Source organism: Mytilus edulis, chromosome 14 (genome assembly GCF_963676685.1).
Source record: "Mytilus edulis chromosome 14, xbMytEdul2.2, whole genome shotgun sequence".
NCBI classification, from domain to species: domain Eukaryota; kingdom Metazoa; phylum Mollusca; class Bivalvia; order Mytilida; family Mytilidae; genus Mytilus; species Mytilus edulis.
Genome location: NC_092357.1, coordinates 20470613 through 20489953, shown reverse-complemented (window position 1 = coordinate 20489953; position 19341 = coordinate 20470613). Strand labels below are relative to the sequence as shown.

General features: G+C 31.6%; 2 protein-coding genes across 2 annotated transcripts; one reads left to right on the top strand and one right to left on the bottom strand.

Moving 5' to 3' along the window:
* The first annotated feature begins 1846 nt into the window (after positions 1-1846).
* On the top strand, positions 1847-10118 carry LOC139504525 (uncharacterized). Its single transcript, XM_071294628.1, has 7 exons — positions 1847-2014; positions 3359-3534; positions 4579-4724; positions 5243-5462; positions 5971-6164; positions 7300-7368; positions 8133-10118. Exons 1-7 carry the CDS (start codon positions 1902-1904, stop codon positions 8778-8780), a joined length of 1566 nt encoding a protein of 521 aa, XP_071150729.1. The 5' UTR covers positions 1847-1901; the 3' UTR covers positions 8781-10118.
* A 190-nt stretch (positions 10119-10308) lies between these two features.
* On the bottom strand, positions 10309-13671 carry LOC139504531 (uncharacterized). The gene is made up of 2 exons (XM_071294638.1): positions 13405-13671; positions 10309-11483 (listed from the first exon to the last, which is right to left on the bottom strand). The coding sequence occupies exons 1-2, from the start codon at positions 13604-13606 to the stop codon at positions 10327-10329; spliced, it is 1359 nt and encodes a 452-aa protein (XP_071150739.1). The 5' UTR covers positions 13607-13671; the 3' UTR covers positions 10309-10326.
* Positions 13672-19341: the final 5670 nt, after the last annotated feature.

The following is a 19341-nucleotide window of genomic DNA, read 5'->3' as shown; positions in this document are numbered from 1 at the left end:
AATACATACGCAACAAGCGCGTTGAAAAAGCTACAAATAAGTTTGAGACAAGTTTAGGACACATTGTATACGTTTCAAGATCGTTCGACTTTAACAATTTTAACGAATGCAGGTGTGTTTGTAACAAAAAACCAATATTAAACGTCCCAGACACGCCGAAAGCACAGATCATCGTCCAAGTACGACCGGGACGCGTCTCAAATACGTTCAGGGGACGTTTTTTTCCTTCGTAGCGTGCTTTCCATCTACGTTAGACAAATGCCATACATACGCCAACATACGTTACTTGAACGCCCGCTATACGCTGATGTACGCTTCGCGTACGCCAAATACACGCTTAAATCTCGTTGTACACACGATACAGATATGATTGGCAAGTTGAATGCATAAAAAATTACTAGCGTACTGACAGAGTGCATGATTTTTTACCACGCCCGGCGTACGTCGGAGTTATACGCTAATGTGTGACGCCGGTATTAGAACTTAAAATTTTAAACTTGAACATAATATGCTTAAAATTTTTGATGCCTTTGCATATACTTATTTCTCATCTTTGAAATTAAGTGCTGACTTATTTAATAAATTTGAACCCTATTTTTAATAACACGGTATTTTTTCACTTTCCAATTTGGTCAGATTCTTTTAATTATAAATCAAATGAATGTTTTTCATTAGATAACTTAACTGTTTTTTCCTCTATATTATATTTATGATAAATTAGAATTCAAATTTTGTATATCTTTACCTTTGTTGACAACTGTATAAACCACTTCAACGTAAATAGTTACTTTATGTAGGACGGTTTTTATTCAAAAATAGTTTTAAAAAACACGATCAGTTTAAAATTTGAATGAAAGAGGTAAGTAAAAGGAAACTTAATTAAAGATTTTCCTCAACTGACATCAAATTGAAACGGTTTTTATTATCAAAAGTAATTAATAAGATTTGTTTTTTTTATACATGCGAAATATGAAATAGTTTAGAAAGAACTGGAACAAGAAATTAGTACTTCTAGATTTTCCAGAACAGCTAAAAAAAAGGAAATAACACGGGTAAACTGTACTGTCACATACATGTATACCTTAATTTTAAATTCCTCGCACTGTTGAGTTTTAATTTAATACATGTGTGTTTGTTCAATTCATTAGAGTAACGATGTTCAATTTAAATAAATTGAAACCAAAATGAAAATCAACACCGCTCGTTGTAAAAGAGAGACAAAAAAGCAAAAGGGACATTCAACCTCAATAGTTGAAATTATGATGTGTGAAGATTTGTTTATTTGCCTGAGTTGCAATATAAAATAGAGGTATTTAAGAAATTAAAGTCTTCCTATAAAAGTATTGGATAGAAATGGACCGTCATGACAATACCGAAAATTGAAAATATGATTGCCTAGGGTTTGATACTACTTAAATCAATTATTGACCAGCAAAACGTACCTATAAGTAGTTTCCGGTTGTAGTAAGAAAACCAGGAAGGATTGAATCAGAAAGCTTTTGAAAGAAAAGAAAACTGTGCACCTTATAATCAAAATGACTGCTGACTATGCGGTATGGGCTTTGCTTATTGTTGAAGGCTGTACGATGACCTATAGTTGTTAATTTCTGTGTTATTTTTGTCTATTGTGGAGAGTTGTCTCATTGGCAATAATACCACATATTCTTTTCTTTATATTTGTCAAATAACAGAACAAATATTCAATATATGAGCTGTATGCATACAACCACTATAAAAGTTAGGAAACCAAATTGAAGTACCAATTTATCGTTGGACATGTTGAAAAACCCGTCCGTTCTGAACAATCTTAAATAAGAAGCTTTATGTTCTAATAGGAATCATTCACGGCTTTTCACGGCAGGCGGCGCTGCGGTTCTATAAGTGGTTACTACGTAAACAACATGGCTTCCGGTGGAGGCGGCGATTACATAACCTGGTCTGTACCAGCCTTGAAGAAGGAATTGTCGTTACGTGGGGCTGTTACAAGAGGGAGAAAGACATATCTGATTGAAAGGTATACGATGTTGTAAGAAATATTGGGGTTCTTCCATTATATAGCGAAAAAACACATCAGTCCAAACTACATACATTGCCAAAAAAGTCCGTACGTCACCAACGTTTTTTTCTATGCTTTTCATACACAAACACGTTTCCCAACGGCATCTATTGGTAGATAGTTCACAAATAAAGTGTTTTCATGTGCTGAATAGTCTTTAAAAGAAGAGTTCTTTATTTCATCTTAGTTGTGTCTCCAGTTGTTTTTTCTTTTCTCTTTATTTGAACAGGTCTACATTTTTTACAATTTATTTTGGTTGGAAATTTTTTGATTAGAAATGATATTTGTAATTAATATCGCATAAGGAAATAAAAAAAAAATTATTTAAAATATTATTAGATAATCCTTTTTGTATTCAGCTTTTGGTACCATACCAAGTTGATAATATGAAATGTAATTTCACATGAAATTTACAGTAACAATTCCAAAGTGACACATACTGTTTGCTGTCATGTAGTCTAAATAATAATGACGTCCGGCAAGGCTGTCCCCAAAAAAATAATAAAAAGCCTTGCCAGACATCATAATTATTTGGACTAGCTGTCATGTAGATCTACCTACTTTGATTAATTTGTTTTTAAAAAAGTATACCCCACTCCCTCAAAAAAAATTAATAAATGGGTAAACAAAGTCATATCACTGGCCTTCCTTTACTTAAGGGGTCCCAACATTACTGAATAAACTCATCTTATAAAGTTTATCAAAAGATATATATTTTTAAGATAGGGGTACTATACAGATATTTGTTTGTCTTACAATGTATAGACCATGCAGACTTAGTAAGGAACAAATTACCTGTTAAGGTAATATAAATATGTGTAACTTTTGATACTAGGATGATCATACAATTTGTATTAACGCCTCCAATATGATATCACTGTTAAACAGACATGCACTTTGATTTTGCACACAAACAGACTGAAACAACTTTTTTATACATGTACATATCTTTGAAGAACAATTAAAAATGGCTCTCTGTAATATCTAATATGAATGAATGAAGGACTTAGCAGACATAGTTAATTTTGAAGATATGAAAGCTCCAAAAATAACATATTTTTTTTATGTAAAAAAAGGTTGCATGTAAATGTATTACATTCATTTTTGAATCCTACATGTATCTGTTCATGGTATTTAATTTGGCATGATTTTTATATTTATCAGAACAAAGATTTCATTGTATTATTATTCTTAATATTATAATCATAATAATGTTTGAGTAGATTTTGATGCATAGTGACAGTGTAAAGACAAAAAATGTAACATTGATAATAACAGGGTATAAATTGTTCCTTTTCTTAGATTGAATGCATATGATAGAAACAAAAACTTTCAAGAGGAACCAGTTATCTTACCAGAACCATTAGATGTTGGATGGCCTGTTTCTGGGTTTAGGCAGTTACTTGCTGAGCATAAGATGGTGCTGCCAAAAATCACAAAGGAGCAGATTGATGCTTACTTTGTATATAGATTGGCAGGTACGTTTTTATTTTCAGATGTCAAAAAATATATATAAAAAAGATGTGGTATGATTGCCAATGAAGCAACTGTCCACAAGATACCAAAACTTTTAAAAAGAAAAAAAAACAAAAACAAAACTGTAGTGGTAGCCTTTTAAAAGCCACCTGATGAGTACCCTTGGCAGGGACGAAACAGTTTTTATCTTCTACTTTAATATTATGTACTAACATGACTAATAAATCAATTTAAATCACTGTTTATTATATATGTATATATATAGATGAATTTGAAATAGAAATAGAAATGAATGCATTTAATATGACTTGAACACTCATTATTTCATTACTAACAGTAATTGACTAGGTAGAGAGTGGTTTTTATAGTAATGACCACTTAAAATTTCAATCGACCAGTATTTGCAAGTATTTCCTGGTATTTACCACTGGCATGGTAAATACTAGTATTGACCACTTTTTTGCCAACCTGGTCCAAAACGAAACAGACATTAGCAACTATAGGTCGCTGTTCTGCTTTCAACAATGAGCAAAGCCCATACCACATATTCAGGAATAAAAGACCCTGATATGACAATGCAATGGAAAACAATTCAAATGAGAAAACTAACCTTATTTATATAAAATAATGAATGAAAAACAAATATATATATATTAAAAAGAAGATGTGGTATGATTACCAATTAGACAACTCAAGCGACCAAAAACTACAGAAATTAACAACTTTATGGGTCACTTTACAGTATCTGTTTACCAAGACTAGTTATAAGAAAAAGATATGACAGGCAGAAACTTGGATACTTTACCATTATATAAATGAGTTAACAAGTATGTACATTGTACATATGGTCTAGGGATTTATCAATATATGAACAAAAAAGAAATAATTGAATGCATAAGCCCCTCAACATTACCTACTCTCGCTGACCTGTACCACAGGAATTAATAACTAACCTTCCATTTTGTTAAATTTAAGAGAAATGTCAATATAATGAATTTAAAATAGGATTGTTTTTATTATCTTATACATGTATACTTGCATTACAGGTGACAAACAGTGTGCAGCAGATATCAAAGCACTCACAAAAGGCCAGTTGATGTATGACAGCAACAGAGTGCAAGCCTGCTCAATCAACTTTAAAGACACCAACATATTTTTAAGTGGAATAGTTGGAGCAGCCATGAAACAAAAAGTATTAATGCCGTATTTATTTTGTTCTTTGTGAAGGATATAGATGATTTTTTCTTAAATTCAAATTTTTATTTTTAATTGTTTCAGATATATCATTTTCCAATCCAGCTAATGAAATCAAAAATCTCATCAAACTCATTTTATTCAAATTTGAAATTATCATCTGCATTGGCAAGAAAATATATCAAATTAAAAAATCAAAGTACTTTTATTGCTTTATTCATTTCAAAGTCTCAATAAGGCCTTCAACATTGAGTAAAAAAAACACCTCTTCACAGGTTGAAGGCAACCATTTTTTAGGGTTAGAGTAGAGTTCTTGGCAAAAAAATATGTAAGAGTTTTCTGAGTATATATATATTTTTTGGGGGTTAAACAACATGAAAATAGTTAATTCAAAAATAAGAATGGAATTGAGGTCAGTAAATAATCAAATTCATCTTCATATAAGTGTAAAAAATCAATAATCTTGAGAAAAAAAATGATGTTAACCACAACGTTTTTCAAATGACTTTTTTTTAGGTTTCATATAACTATAAAATTAGGCTGGACAAGAAAACAGGGGACCCACTCAATTCCCATTGTGAGTGTCCTGCCGGCAGAGGCCCCCATGGCACATGCAAACACTTAGCAGCTGTATTCCTGATGATGGAAGACTTTGTAAACAATGGGGCATTAAAAGTGGAAAAAACCTGTACAGAAAACCTTCAGATGTTTAACAAACCAAAGTCCACATATCATGGTAAAATTCACCAATATTTTCTTAAACCATTAAAATTTCAATAATGTATGGATACTTATATTACTTTTGAAACGGAAATAGTCACAATCTATCGGTTAACTATAAATGTATCCTGATGTACATGTAGAGAGATTTGCTCATTTGGTGAGCACCTTCATGGTCAAGTGGTAGTATGTTTGCCTTGAATATGGGTTCCAACCCAGGGCTGCTTATTTAAACCAAATATTTTGAAATTGGCTGCTTCTCTCATAAGCACGTGGAATAAAAGGAAGGAGCAAATACTGATTGGATCAAAGTCAAAATAATAAGTGTAGATATGATGGTAACTTCATTTACTGGTGCATTCCAAATTAATCTCAGCATGTCCGTCTTGTGTTCAGCAGAATCATTATAATATACATATTCAGGAACATTTACATGTTTTTGTCCTGAGTTATGCATTTAATTTTCTTCCTACCTTTAAACATATATAAATACATAATTATATGCATATATTTCATTGTTACAGGTTCACCTGTTAAAGCTGAATTGCTACCAACCAAAAGAAAGCTGTGTGATGAGTTTCTGAATGATCCTAGACCCCTTAAGTATCGAAATGATAACACCTTCAACTATAGAGTCAGAAACCTTATGCTGAATTACTGCAGTCAAACATCAAAAGATCTCTCCATTAGATATTTATATTCCAAAGCAGATATCCAGGTATTTGTTGTTCAAAATACGCAGAAATTAAAAATAATGTCAAGGTACATGCTTTTCCTTTCATTTAAGGAGGCTCCCAGGTACAAAAATTTCAGCAAAAAATTAAAACTTTGGTTTTTTATTACAAATTTTATTAATTACACTTTCAGTTATAACTTTATGATATGGTACAAACATAACCCAAACAAATAGATTCGGTTTGTCCACAGATGACTTAAAATGTTTATATCATTGACAAAGCTCTAAATTATCTCCCTTTGTTGCAAAAATGACATTTTTGGGCATGAAAATTGAAATCTTTTTTAACTCATTGGTGACCTATATTATTTATTATTGTTTTCAAAAAAGCTGTACATATAAATAATTGTAAAATTTAACTTATTTCTGTAATTTAGTTCTTTTTTTTATTTCGATATTACAAATTTTTCTCCTATAACTTCAACAGAAAAAAGGGACATTTAAAAAAATGTATGCTTCTTTCGGAGGCAGATAGTTTTCTCACATTGTTCAGTTATACAAATCAAATTGAATCAAATACTGTTTATTGTTTAAATTTACAATACAGGAATGATACCAGCTGACATTTACAAATATAAAAATTGACGAAACAAATATAGTGCAGAGACATATTTTCTCAATGATAAGAGACAATTATTTCATATCTTCATTGTGGGGAGGTGTTATTCATACCATATTATTATATTAAGTCAAGCTATTACAATAAGCTTTAAAACTTCAACTGTTCTTATAATAACATTATGTTTGCTTTACCTCATATTCAAATCTTACATATCACTTCTCCAAGCTTCACATACAGTACACAAAAGAGCTTGTTTCCTGGATTTTATTAATCCCTAATCTAATTTCTTTTAAAATGAAAAAAGTGATTTTGTCATGTTGGGGCCTCTGTGACTGAGTGGTATTAGTCAGTAGCTTTAAAATAATGTAAATAGAAAAGAGATGATACACACAAATCAATTATGCATTAAATGCTACTGCTTTCCTTCAAAGGTTTTCACATGTGTTCCAAAGAGCACAATTTTTATTCTTTAATATAGCAAATTCTTGTTACCTGGTATGACTGATTTTGTGAAAGTTTATTACAAATGTAGACAAAAAATACTATATGTTGCAGGCAGCAGCTATTGAACATAACTACAGTACAATTCCATTCACTGAACATTGGGTTGATCATGCAGTTGAGGTAAGTATCATTGTGTTTGCATTACAGCTAATTTCCTAATCTTATAGAGCAATGTTAGCTTGTATCCTTTGTTTGTTTATTGTACAATAGACTTTATAGTAATTTGAAAAAAAATCAATTGAATTGAACTATAATATTTACAGTATATTTATTGCTTTGAGATGCCAATCTCAATTTAAAAGCTTTGCTATACGTTTATACAAACAAAACAAGCAAGGCAACCAAAGTTTTACTCTACAGGCTGTAGGAAATTAGCTGTAACAAGATTGAAATAGGTGTATCTATTTGTGATTATTGAAAATGGAATTTTTACAACACTCCTAAATAGTTTTTGAAAATAGTAAGACATGGCAAAATAACTATTAATTCTGGCAAGTGAAGGAATTAAAAAGTTCAAAATTAGCTAATTGCAACACTGCTAAAACCATTCTTAAAGACTTAAACTAAAAAAAACCACTCTTAAATATGTAACAGAAATAACTAGACAATTATGGAAAAACATTTATCAAGGACGACCTCACTGACCAAACATAGCAAATTAAAAGACAAATAAAAGTAATCAGAAACCTCATTTCTCTTTGGTTTGGTAAGTTTGTGTTATATTTATGTATTACAACTAGTTTGGCCTCAAGCATTGCTGAATAAAAATTATTTGTTGAAATGTGCATCTGGTGAAATAAGACTGATATTTCTAATAATTTTTTGTTTCATTGAGGAGGATTTTACATTTATTGTATTCAATAAATTATTAATTCAAATTTCAGGTTGATGCAAAAATGGCCCAAAAAATAGAACAGATGACAAGGGGGCAAAGTGTTAGTTCGGCTTGGTATCAAGCCAGAGAATGGAGGCTAACTGCGTCCAGATTTGGGGAAATATGCAAGGCAACCTGCAGAAGAAATACAACAAAGCTGTGTGCATCATTAACTGGAAGGAACACGTTTTCTACCCAAGCCACGCTTCATGGAAAAAACTATGAAAAGAAGGCTCTAAATGCATTCCAATCAAATTCAACACTACAAACCACTACATGTGGTTTGTTTGTAAGTGTTGAACATCCATATTTAGGTGCAACACCTGATGCCACTGTGGGTGAGGATGGATTGGTTGAAATCAAGTGTCCTTTTAATGGAAGAAATGAAAAAATAAAACCAGGGAAATGTTTTCCATTTTTGAAATATGATGACAATGGCAATACAGTGCTTAAACAATCAAGCAACTATTATGTTCAAATACAAGGACAATTGTATGTTTCTAAAAGGGAATACTGCTATTTTGTTGTTTACACATTTTGTGATCTTTTTGTTCAAAAAATTGCCATTGACAATGCTTATTGTGAGTCATGTCTTATACCAAAATTAGAAGTGTTCTATAAGAAGTTCTTCAGACCTTACATTGCATCACAAATGTAGAACTGAATGAAATATGTTAAATTTTGCATATATTTTAATATATATGTATACATTAGAAAATCATTTAATTCACTTAAAGTCATTGTTTGGAACATTAAGGGCATACGATACATGTACAGGGGAGGTAATGATGTTGCTAACGTAAAATGTTTTTTTTGCGATGTCAAACTGACATATTGGGAAAAGATGCATTTTTCAACTGTTTTTTTTAACATTCTAACTGAAAAGGAGTTCATGAACCCCTATTTTTAAAAAGGACACTTTGTTTCATTTTGCCGGAAGATTATGTGGACCAAATTTTATAAAACTGTCAATAGTGCATTTTTTTAAAATTTCGATAAATTTGATTTTTACCATTTGATAATTATAAGTTATTTCTGAAGAAAAAATGCATAAATTTTTAGAATACTTATAAAATACAGAAATTACAAATTATTTAACAAAAAACAACTTGTATTTATATTTTAAAACAAAAAGGTTAAGTCTTTCTTTCGAAAGGAAAAATATGAACACAAATCCTAATTTTGAGCAAATATACAAAATTTCGACCTCATATAACTCAAAAAGTAGCATATGAAGGTATATTTTTTATTTCATATTTAATCAGGCAAAAAATAGCCTATATGGAAATTTTCATTTAACTGTAAATACATATTCAAAACTGTATCGGATTCAAAACTGTATCGTATGCCCTTAAAGAAAAATATATATAAAGCTTGGTTAACTTATCAAATCAATAGGCCTCTTTGGGGTACACACGTTTACATCACATTCAAATTATTGTATAGTCAGTAGTACTTTATTATTTAATTTGTTACCTTGGCATCAGCATTCATAACTCAATTTTTTATGAAATTCTCAAATTTAGTTAATTTTTCCCCAAAACAAAAGCTAACAAGAATTTCAACCTATAACATGGGTTCTCTTTATCTTATATTATAAAAAAAATCATACCTCCCTGAAAAATTTTGAAAAAATAAAAATTTACTTATGAGTATTGTTTTGAAATTATTAGGTTTCTTTTCTTGTGAATTGAATGCTACATGTAAATAATAACAATGTTACATACATGTATAATGATATAAGTTGTAAATTTTCCCACCCTTTATTTTAAAGTCAAATATCTAGATGAGAAGTTCCATTATTTGAGTTTTCACCTACATGTATCAATAAATGTTATCAAATTAGTTTGTTCATTATGTTATCATAAATCATTTTTGGGAATTTCAACTGACTATCCATCCTTAGCATGTTACTTTTCATTCTATCATGTCAATTAATATTGTATATGTATTTGGTATTTAACATTTATTCTGAAATTCTTGAATAAAACTTATGACACACATTACTTTTTTTTTTGCTTTAGTAGCTTTATCAACCAGTCTGATGTTCTAAAACCAATAATATGATAGAAAGTTATACTATTGGTAAAATTTGTACAGATGCCAATTTCACAACTGTAGACTTCAACAATGAGAAAAACCTATATCATATACAATGTATAATATATATATTAACTTTATAGCATATAAATCAATTTCATCTTTTATGCGTTTTTATGTACAATATTTTTTCTAAAATTAGAAAGGACAAAGCACACATATATTACTCTGGAACCAAGTTGAAGTTTTCCACGTGGAATGCCATGTTTCAGAATCTTGTAACTTTTCGACAATCCGATTACTCTTTCGATGTGGATTCTTTTAGAAGCTACTCTCCTATCATGGACCACTTCCTTGGGATCAAGTTGGGATTTCCCTTTTAAAAAGGTTGGTGTGTTAACATACACATCTTGACTGGCAAATAAATCTTGAACCATAATCCCCCTATCTGCCATTATACTGTCCCCTTTGTTAAACATTTTGATGTCTGGATTAAGTAGTTCAGATTTTTCTACAATTTGTCTGTCACTTGCAGATCCACCAAAAGCATCTGACACAAAAGTTACAGCTCCCCTCGGACTACAGCCAATCATAGTTTTCAGAGTGTTTCTATGTTTATAGTTTGACCAAGTGGTGCTTTGGCAACTCACATTTGTGGGTTTTTCAATTGGTACCTCAGTTGCATCTAAGATAACACGAGTATTGGGAAACTTTTTCTTGAAGTCAACTGGCATAGTTTCTTCTATGATTTCTTTTGATGGCCACACATCTAATTCTTTCAATTGAAAGTATAAAAAATTTATCCATGTCATGATAACTCTAGAAACTGTAGACTCTGAAATTTTGAACAACATTGCCAGTTCTACATCCTCTTTTGCCTGCCTCAATTTTATCAAGGTTAAAAACAGTTGATCTGTTGGGTGTAATAAAGAGCACTTGTACTGGAGTTCATATGCGGCTGGTCCAAGACAATGAAAAAATATCATAAAATGATCATAATCATCAAAACCAGTGTAATAATTTATCAATTTATCATTGAACTTGAAGCTTTTTATGCTAAATGTTCCAAATGAAGGAATATCACATTGAATTCCTTGGTTCTTAGAGGAAACATCATCTACTGTTATAATAGGCTTCTCACTGTTAGGTTCAGAGGAAATTACTTCTGCTTCATATTGATAATCAAACTTATTAAGTATCAGTATTGGCTCATCTGCAGATCTCTGTTTGAAACGTTTAGCTCTTGGTGATTCTTCTTTTATAGATGGTCCGAAATTAAAAATTGATGGTATTGCTTCAGCCTTCAACCGTGAACGTTCACCTGCAAAAAAGTTATACCAAACATTATACAAAATATATTATCCCCTGAAGGTAAAGATAAATAAAGTGTTTTATCTTGGATTGTGAAAAAGCAGTACACAAACAATCTAGTTCTGTGCTTAATTCTGAGCTGGAATAGCCAATTAGCCATGATAGCAATTAATCATTTTTTTCCAAATGAAGTAAATGAGGGGGGGTGATTATATGAATTAAGTATTAAATCCTACATTGACATTTTGATGCCATCCCTTACTTGCAATTATATTTAGCATACATGTACTTGTAGGTAACTACACATTATGTCATATCATGCATATATATTAATATGCATTGAATATTCTTATTTATTCTGAAATTATATTTGCATGTGAATGATATAAGTGTCTCACTGTCTGGTAACAGTCTGTGTTTGACACATAGTAAGTTGTTTTTTCATGAACACTTGAAATTCATGCCAGAAAGTTCACAATCATTCTAGTTCTGTGCCTAATTCTGACAACAAATTACATGTAGCAATCCATCAATTTTCCCCAAATTAAGTTAAGAGGAGGAAGGTATGTGTAAAAAACTATGTGAATTAAGTTTTTTTTTATCCTACATGTAGATTGAGCTTTTGATGTTGTCCCTTATCACAAGGATAAATTCTATTTTCCAGGGTCATACCACATCTTCCTATACCTATCATAAATATCCCTTGTCACTGCACCCTATCAAGTTTCGTTTAAAATTTTATAATAAAACTGTCAACCTCTGTTACCAGCTAAGGTGTCTCCATTGACTCGATGTTAATCCTAGCAGTTGTAGCCAGTCTTGAATTTTAACCATGAATTCATAACAAAAATAATAATGTATCCCATCCATCATTTCATGGTTGAGTAAAATGTCTGTTTTCCATGATGGCATCTGAAATATTAAAACAAGAAACCACAAAGCATCATGCTATTTAAATAAAGGTAAATTCAGAATTGTTTTTAGTGTTCCTAAGGGACAACCATTTAATGCAGGGCATGGTTTTTGTGTTGTTTTTCTTTATATAATTTCCAAATATGGAGAGGAAAAAAAATAATCTTACTGTTAATGTAAAGATATAAAAAATAAGACTTTTTAAATATATATGTGACGTAAAAATTAAAAAAAAACATTATGCTTTTGCTCTGACAGTAGAGATCCATACTTTATTTTCAAAGTTAAATGGTTGTTCCCTGTTAAATTATATTAGAAATGAAACTTTGTGTTAATCATTTATGATTTACACTTACAAATATTTAATAATTTGTAAGCCATAAATAAAATGTAATTGCATCAAACAATATTTTAAAATAAAACTCCAATTTGGTTCATGACAACAAAAATTCTGAATTTTAACTTTCTGTAATACAACATATCATAAAGACAATGAAAAATATTTTTTCTCTAACAAAGCAATACAAAATAAACAAAGAAGAGCAATTTTTATTGATACAATATCATTTAGAAATTTAGAAATGAAATTTCAAAGGAAAAATGTGTGGATTTATCCTCATCCGTGTTCAAATAATGTGACGATATTTAAAAATATGGGTCTATGTTTGAGGCTTTCCAAATTTCCCCATGAAGGATTGACTTCTATCAGAAGTCCAAATGGGCCGACTTCATATATTATATATCCAGATTACTCATCTTTTTATGCATGTTTCTTTTCATGGTTATGTTTCACTTGCAAATTTATTCTCCTATTGCCTAGAAATAATCTGATTTACCTTGTAATCAAATGTAAAAGGGACTGAAAAACTGACAAAATTTTATTATTTCAAAGAAAATTAAAGCACTCGTAAATACCCCCTTTTTGTGAATAATCTGTTAAAACAACTGTTTAATCGAGAAAAATCAAAACAAATAAGTTTAAACATAACTGAATTCAAGAAAAATATAAATATAATAACCTAATCCAGTGGTTCTATAATCTCCTGGAGTGAAATGATTGTGACAAACTTGGTCGTATTTTCCTGGTTTCCATAACTTTTTGCTGGATGGATCAAGTCTTTTTATGGCCACTCTCCATTTCAAATTGAATTCAGTGTCTTTTGGAAATCTGTGACCGCCTTCGGAATTATTGCAGCCGGGCACACAACAATATTGGGGCATAGTATGGTCAATTTATCGATTGTTGATTTTGGTTTCTAATGTAAACAGATGCCGCGTAATGCAATTCAAGCGTCTAAGTGATTAAAGCGCTTACGACAACCACTTATGGAACACCAGCGACGTCTTCTGGAAGAAAAATTACGAATGATCCCTATTCATAATATATAAAAAAGAAGATGTGGTATGATTGCCAATGAGACAACTATCCACAAAAGACCACACAGACATTAACAACAATAGGTCACCGTACGGCCTTCAACAATGAGCAAAGTCCATACCGCTTAGTCAGCTATAAAAGGCCCCGATAAGACAATGTAAAACAATTAAAACGAGAAAACTAACGGCCTTATTTTAAGTGAAAAAATGAACGAAAAACAAATATGTAACATATAAACAAACGACAACCACTGAATTACAGGCTCCTGACTTGGGACAGGCACATACATAAATAAATTAATGTGGCGGGGTTAAACATGTTAGCGCGATCCCAACCCTCCCCTAACCTGGGACAGTGGTATAACAGTACAACATAAGAACGAAATATAAAAATAAGTTGAAAAGGGCTTTTTAACTCATCAGATGGACAAAAATACAAGTGGAAACTTCACGCGAACATAAATTATTTACAAAAATAAACTCAACACCTTTGTATGGGATCAGCTCGCCTGACAGTGTGCAGCAAAGCTTTCATTTGATTAAAGACACATGCATAATATGAAATGTTCATCTGTTACTGTCTGCCTAGGCTGCTACGGGTAACTAACACAAAACCCAATTTAAAAAATAAAGCAATTTTCATTATGTACTCAAAAACATTTAAAGATTTTTTTCTTTAATACAAACATTAGTATTCACAATAATCAAAAACAACACAAAAAAAATACAGCAAGTCGGGTGGTAAATTTTACTGCACCAAAAGCATACCTCGAGTGACAATATCTTTAATTCGCACAACCGCAAAAAGTATAGTACGAAATATTTGAATTGACCTTATTCAAATATTATTGTCAGTTCTAAGTCGACCAATGAAAAACATTTAACCTATTATATACTTTCAACACGTGTATACTTATAATAGTGGGAGATATTATGGACATAATTGTGCAAATCGTGATACAAGCATGAAATTTGGTATAAAGGTTGACTAAATGATACTTTAAAAAATCCGCTGCTGGCCAGAATTTTTTTTTTTCAAGATGGCCACCACACATTTCGGAAATGGCGTCATTACAAATTGACAATAATTCGTTAATCCTTTAAAAAGTGTGTAATATGTAAAATTCAATGTTAGATTTGATAAAAAGTAAATGACAGTTCCTAAATTACGACTAGACAATATATTTATGAAACTAAAGGTGACTTCCGGTTTCAAAATGCCGGCAAAAAAGTAAAACATTTTAATTTTTATACTTTCAAGCAACTTCACAAGGGATGTATAATCCAATGTAAGTTATGATAAAACTTTAAAAAAAAAAGTTCCTAAGTACTATAAAACAACACATAAATGAAGAAAAATAGTGACTTCCGGTTCCAAAAGGGCGGCAGATACGTAGAAAATATTTTTATAATTTCCACCAACTTAACAAGTGTTAACACTCTTTGTTAAGTTTAAATGCCTAGTTTGGTTAGAAAGACAGGTTGCTTTTTTTTATAATTATCTGATAGTTGCCTATACAACAACCCGTACAAGGCCAGAACGGTAGCATCTACAGTTACCAACACAGCTCGATTTTCGCCTCTTCATTTCAAAATTTTCTGACACGAGGATGCAACGGCAGTCAAAGAAGTCCATTTTGGTTTCCAACTGTCATTAATTCTTTCTTTAATCCAACCCAAGTCTTCATGACTTGGAACACGTACCTGTCGAATACATGAGCCCAAGCAACTCCTCCTTGATCATGTTGATATACTTCTCTTTGGATATGCTCTGGAAAATAACCTCTTGTGGGCGGAATTGCATCACAATGCCGCTGCTTCCTGGCAAAAAATTCACATCGTGCCTCGCTTCATATTTAAGCCTTAAAAACATCCTTTACATCTGGAAAACCTTCCATTGTTATCCCAGCTGACCTTTTGCCTTTCTCATGACAATTCGACAAAGTGCCACATCAACTAAATGCATGGACGAAAGGAAGAGCAGCTACACAAGGACCAAACGCATTTGATATGTCACGCGCAGGAAGCCATCAAAAGTCGTTATTCCTCCCATAACCTATCCACAATTTGTTCTACCTAATTATGCGATTGCTGCAATTCTTGATACAATTACATCTGTGTCAGTACTACCTAAAATTACATTTTACAACACTTTTAATAATCATTCCGAGCATTCGTGTATCTGCCTCTTCGTGATTACAAGGGGATAGATAGCCAGTATCTTTATTGAAATTGCAAAGAATATTTTCACCATGAGTAACATACACATTTTTATTAGTCTCTTTTAATACTTTCGTTTTGTTGTCATCTTCACAGAGAAAACTACTCCATACCCTTGGTGTTCTACCAGAACCAACACATTTCCATCTGGCACAAGAACCTTGCCTTTGTCTTGTCACAGGCTTTAAATTATTCATTTAGTAAACATTAAATACAATGTCTACTTTTGAATACTTATCGATGCAAGATTTTATATAAGGCAGTATGACATCATTAGCATAATCATCAAATATTTTTGCCCAACTTTGTGACCTGGAATTAACCATTGCTGCCCCACCAACGATAAATGCGTCCGAATTTGGATCAGCATATCGCAGAATGTTTCAAGTAAACCCATTTGCAGCTATTTAATACCACTATTTCAAGTCACATTCTGAGATAAAGACAGAGGAGCAGTTTGGTTTTTCTATGGATAAAGAAATATACCAAGTAAAACTGTCTACTGTGACAAGAAATGAAAAGTCTAGAAAAGATATCGCAATCACTTTTAAGGTTCTCTAGCTTTGTTTTTGACAAAGACGTTTCCAGTTTCATTTTGCGGCCAACATAGGAAGTTGTCCTTTTTTATTTGGTTATAAAAAGCAGGTTCTCCTTCGTTTTGCATTTGCTTTAAAAGATCTTCGTATTGTTTGAACCAATATCTTGGAGTTTATTTACATATCTAACCTGTTTCCGAATCAACAATTCCTAAATAGAGTATTTTTTTTACAAATCTGACGACTCTTCTAGAAATGAATTTCTAAACTCGTTCATCACTTTGGAAAGCCTTTAAAGCTGTTTAAAGGAATCTTTTAGTGTTTTCGTAGAGTCTTCATTATGTCGTTCTCCTGTTTTAGAATGACCCAAACCACTAGATCTTTCAAATTAATCTTCTAGTATACTGACTCCTGGTCCAGCTACCATCCATTTATCTAAATGGGATTTTCGGTTAATCCTATGGCACCAATATCGCTCTTCACAATTGCATTATTCTGTTTTTGTGCCTGATCAATTGTGTTACAAGAAAGAAATTTACTGGTCTTACGTACAGTGAAATTATCATTTTCAAATTCCATTGCCGCCTGTGGGTGATGTTCAGGAAGGGAAGTCATATCTCGGAGATGAGTCGGTAACGATCGAGCATAATTTACACGATCAAGACCTAAAACAATACGCTATCATGCTTTATATGGACTGTTTGAAAAGTACGAAATCTCACTCATGAAATGAGCATAATACCAAAATCAGAAGAAGTTCTTAATTTATAATTGAACGCCAGGAATTAAACTTTGGTCGAGATGACTCTATTTCCTTACACCAGTCTTTTAAATCATTGAACTTCACAGAGTCATGACATAATTATATATTCTGAGTTTAGCTTTCATAATCTGAAATTAACAATTTTTAAGCAAAACACATGCAGTTGTCTGATGCGCCTGTCTAGTCCTAGGTTCATTTAAACATATATAAAAAGAATCTGCCGTTCTTGGTGTTGCAATATTGGCTTCAGTAAGACAACATGTCTATCCCCTATCACGCAATATATCACTCAAAGTTTTATAACAAGTCATTTCAATGTGCAATCCACCAAACATGACGATACACTTATATTTTCCTTACAAATAAGGCCATTCCCAATGAATTTGCTTAGACATTTCCAAAAGTGGCTGATCTGCAGTTTCATTTGATGTTTCTCCAGATTTACAACATTTTCTCCTTAACCATCGAATACCTGAGAATTGCCTGGTAGTGCATACAAATCGCTCTTGATGTCTATAAATAGTTTGCACATGCGCAAAAGTTTGAAATACATGTGTATCATAACCTTGAAAAATGTTATTAAACCAATTTATAATATCATTAGAAATAAAAAAACACTGAATATATAGTAAATAGTTCAAATGTTTTTGAAAGAATTTTGTTACATATTCTCGCATGCGCAAATACTGGATATGTCAAGTATTCATTTTTGATAAATATGTGACGTAAGTAAGGTAGCCACCAAACCTGGTAATTGTTTTTTACTAAAAGAAGTTCATCGAAAGGTTTTCAAGAAAAATCAGTATTTTCAAACTAGAGAAAACAGCCATTTTAGAAAATGGCCGTGGCCATCTTGCAAATTTAAAATATTTTTTTAATGGCCAGCAGTTATTTCTTACAAAGTATGTAATAATGATGCTTTGTGGTAATTGTCATGCTTGTATCATCATTTGCACAATTCCCTCAATTTTGCTTGCTAATATCTTCCACTATAACAAGTACACGTGGTAATGTTTACACACCGGTGTACATAACTTTAATAAATATATTTATGAAGGATGAAAATATGGAGATTTCGCGGTAAATTGCGGTTGTGCTCTAGTTTATACTAAGTTTCAATCATATTTTTTTACCGAATTGATTAAGGCAGTATGTGGGTAAGAAATTACAATGGGAACAGATCTATTTTTTACTTAGACACATCGTTCATGCCAGGTTTTAGCAACATTAACAAAAACAATAATGCAAGAATCTAAGTATGTGGTTAAGAAAATGCAATGTGAACAGATCTATTTTAACTTGGACACAGCGGATGGCCATGCCGGGTTTAGCAACATTTAAAAAATAATATATCGTCGTGTCATATGTTTTCGTACGTCATATGTTTTCGTATCATCCATATTTCATCGGATTCGAATGCACAAGCGCATATTGTGGCGGGTTTGTCGGTTGCTATATTTGGAACAACAACAACACTACAACTTGACAAATTTAAAACATATTCTCAAAGTCGGTTTGAAAGACGCTAGAACAAATTTAATAAAACTGACCAAATTAGCTATTTTTACTTGATGTCAAAAATATGCATCACTCGAATAGTTGTTGAGAAAAATTCTGAAGGGTTACATTAAGTATAGATATGTTGTTTGCCTGTCAGATACCGGATTTTCAAGACATGTGACTGTCATGTGATTTTTTGGTTGTTTTTATTACAAACCAGCGAGTTAAAATTATCAGGGTTCTTATATAAAATGGTGGTTCAAAATCCATTCCTTCAATATTCTATTGACAATTTGTTTATACATCCTTAACACATAAAGATAAAAACGGTTTTATTTTTTTACCATTTCATCACAAATTTTGAAAACTGCATGCTAAAATTTAAAAAAGTAAAGTCTTTTGTAAAAATTCAGTGCCAATCTTAAAAAAATCACAATGTTAAATAAACTCATCATAGATACCAGGACTAAACTTTGTATATACGCCAGACGCGGGTTTCGTCTAAAAATTTCAGCAGTTGAAACATCAACCAAAAACTATTTACAATTAAGTTTCAGTAC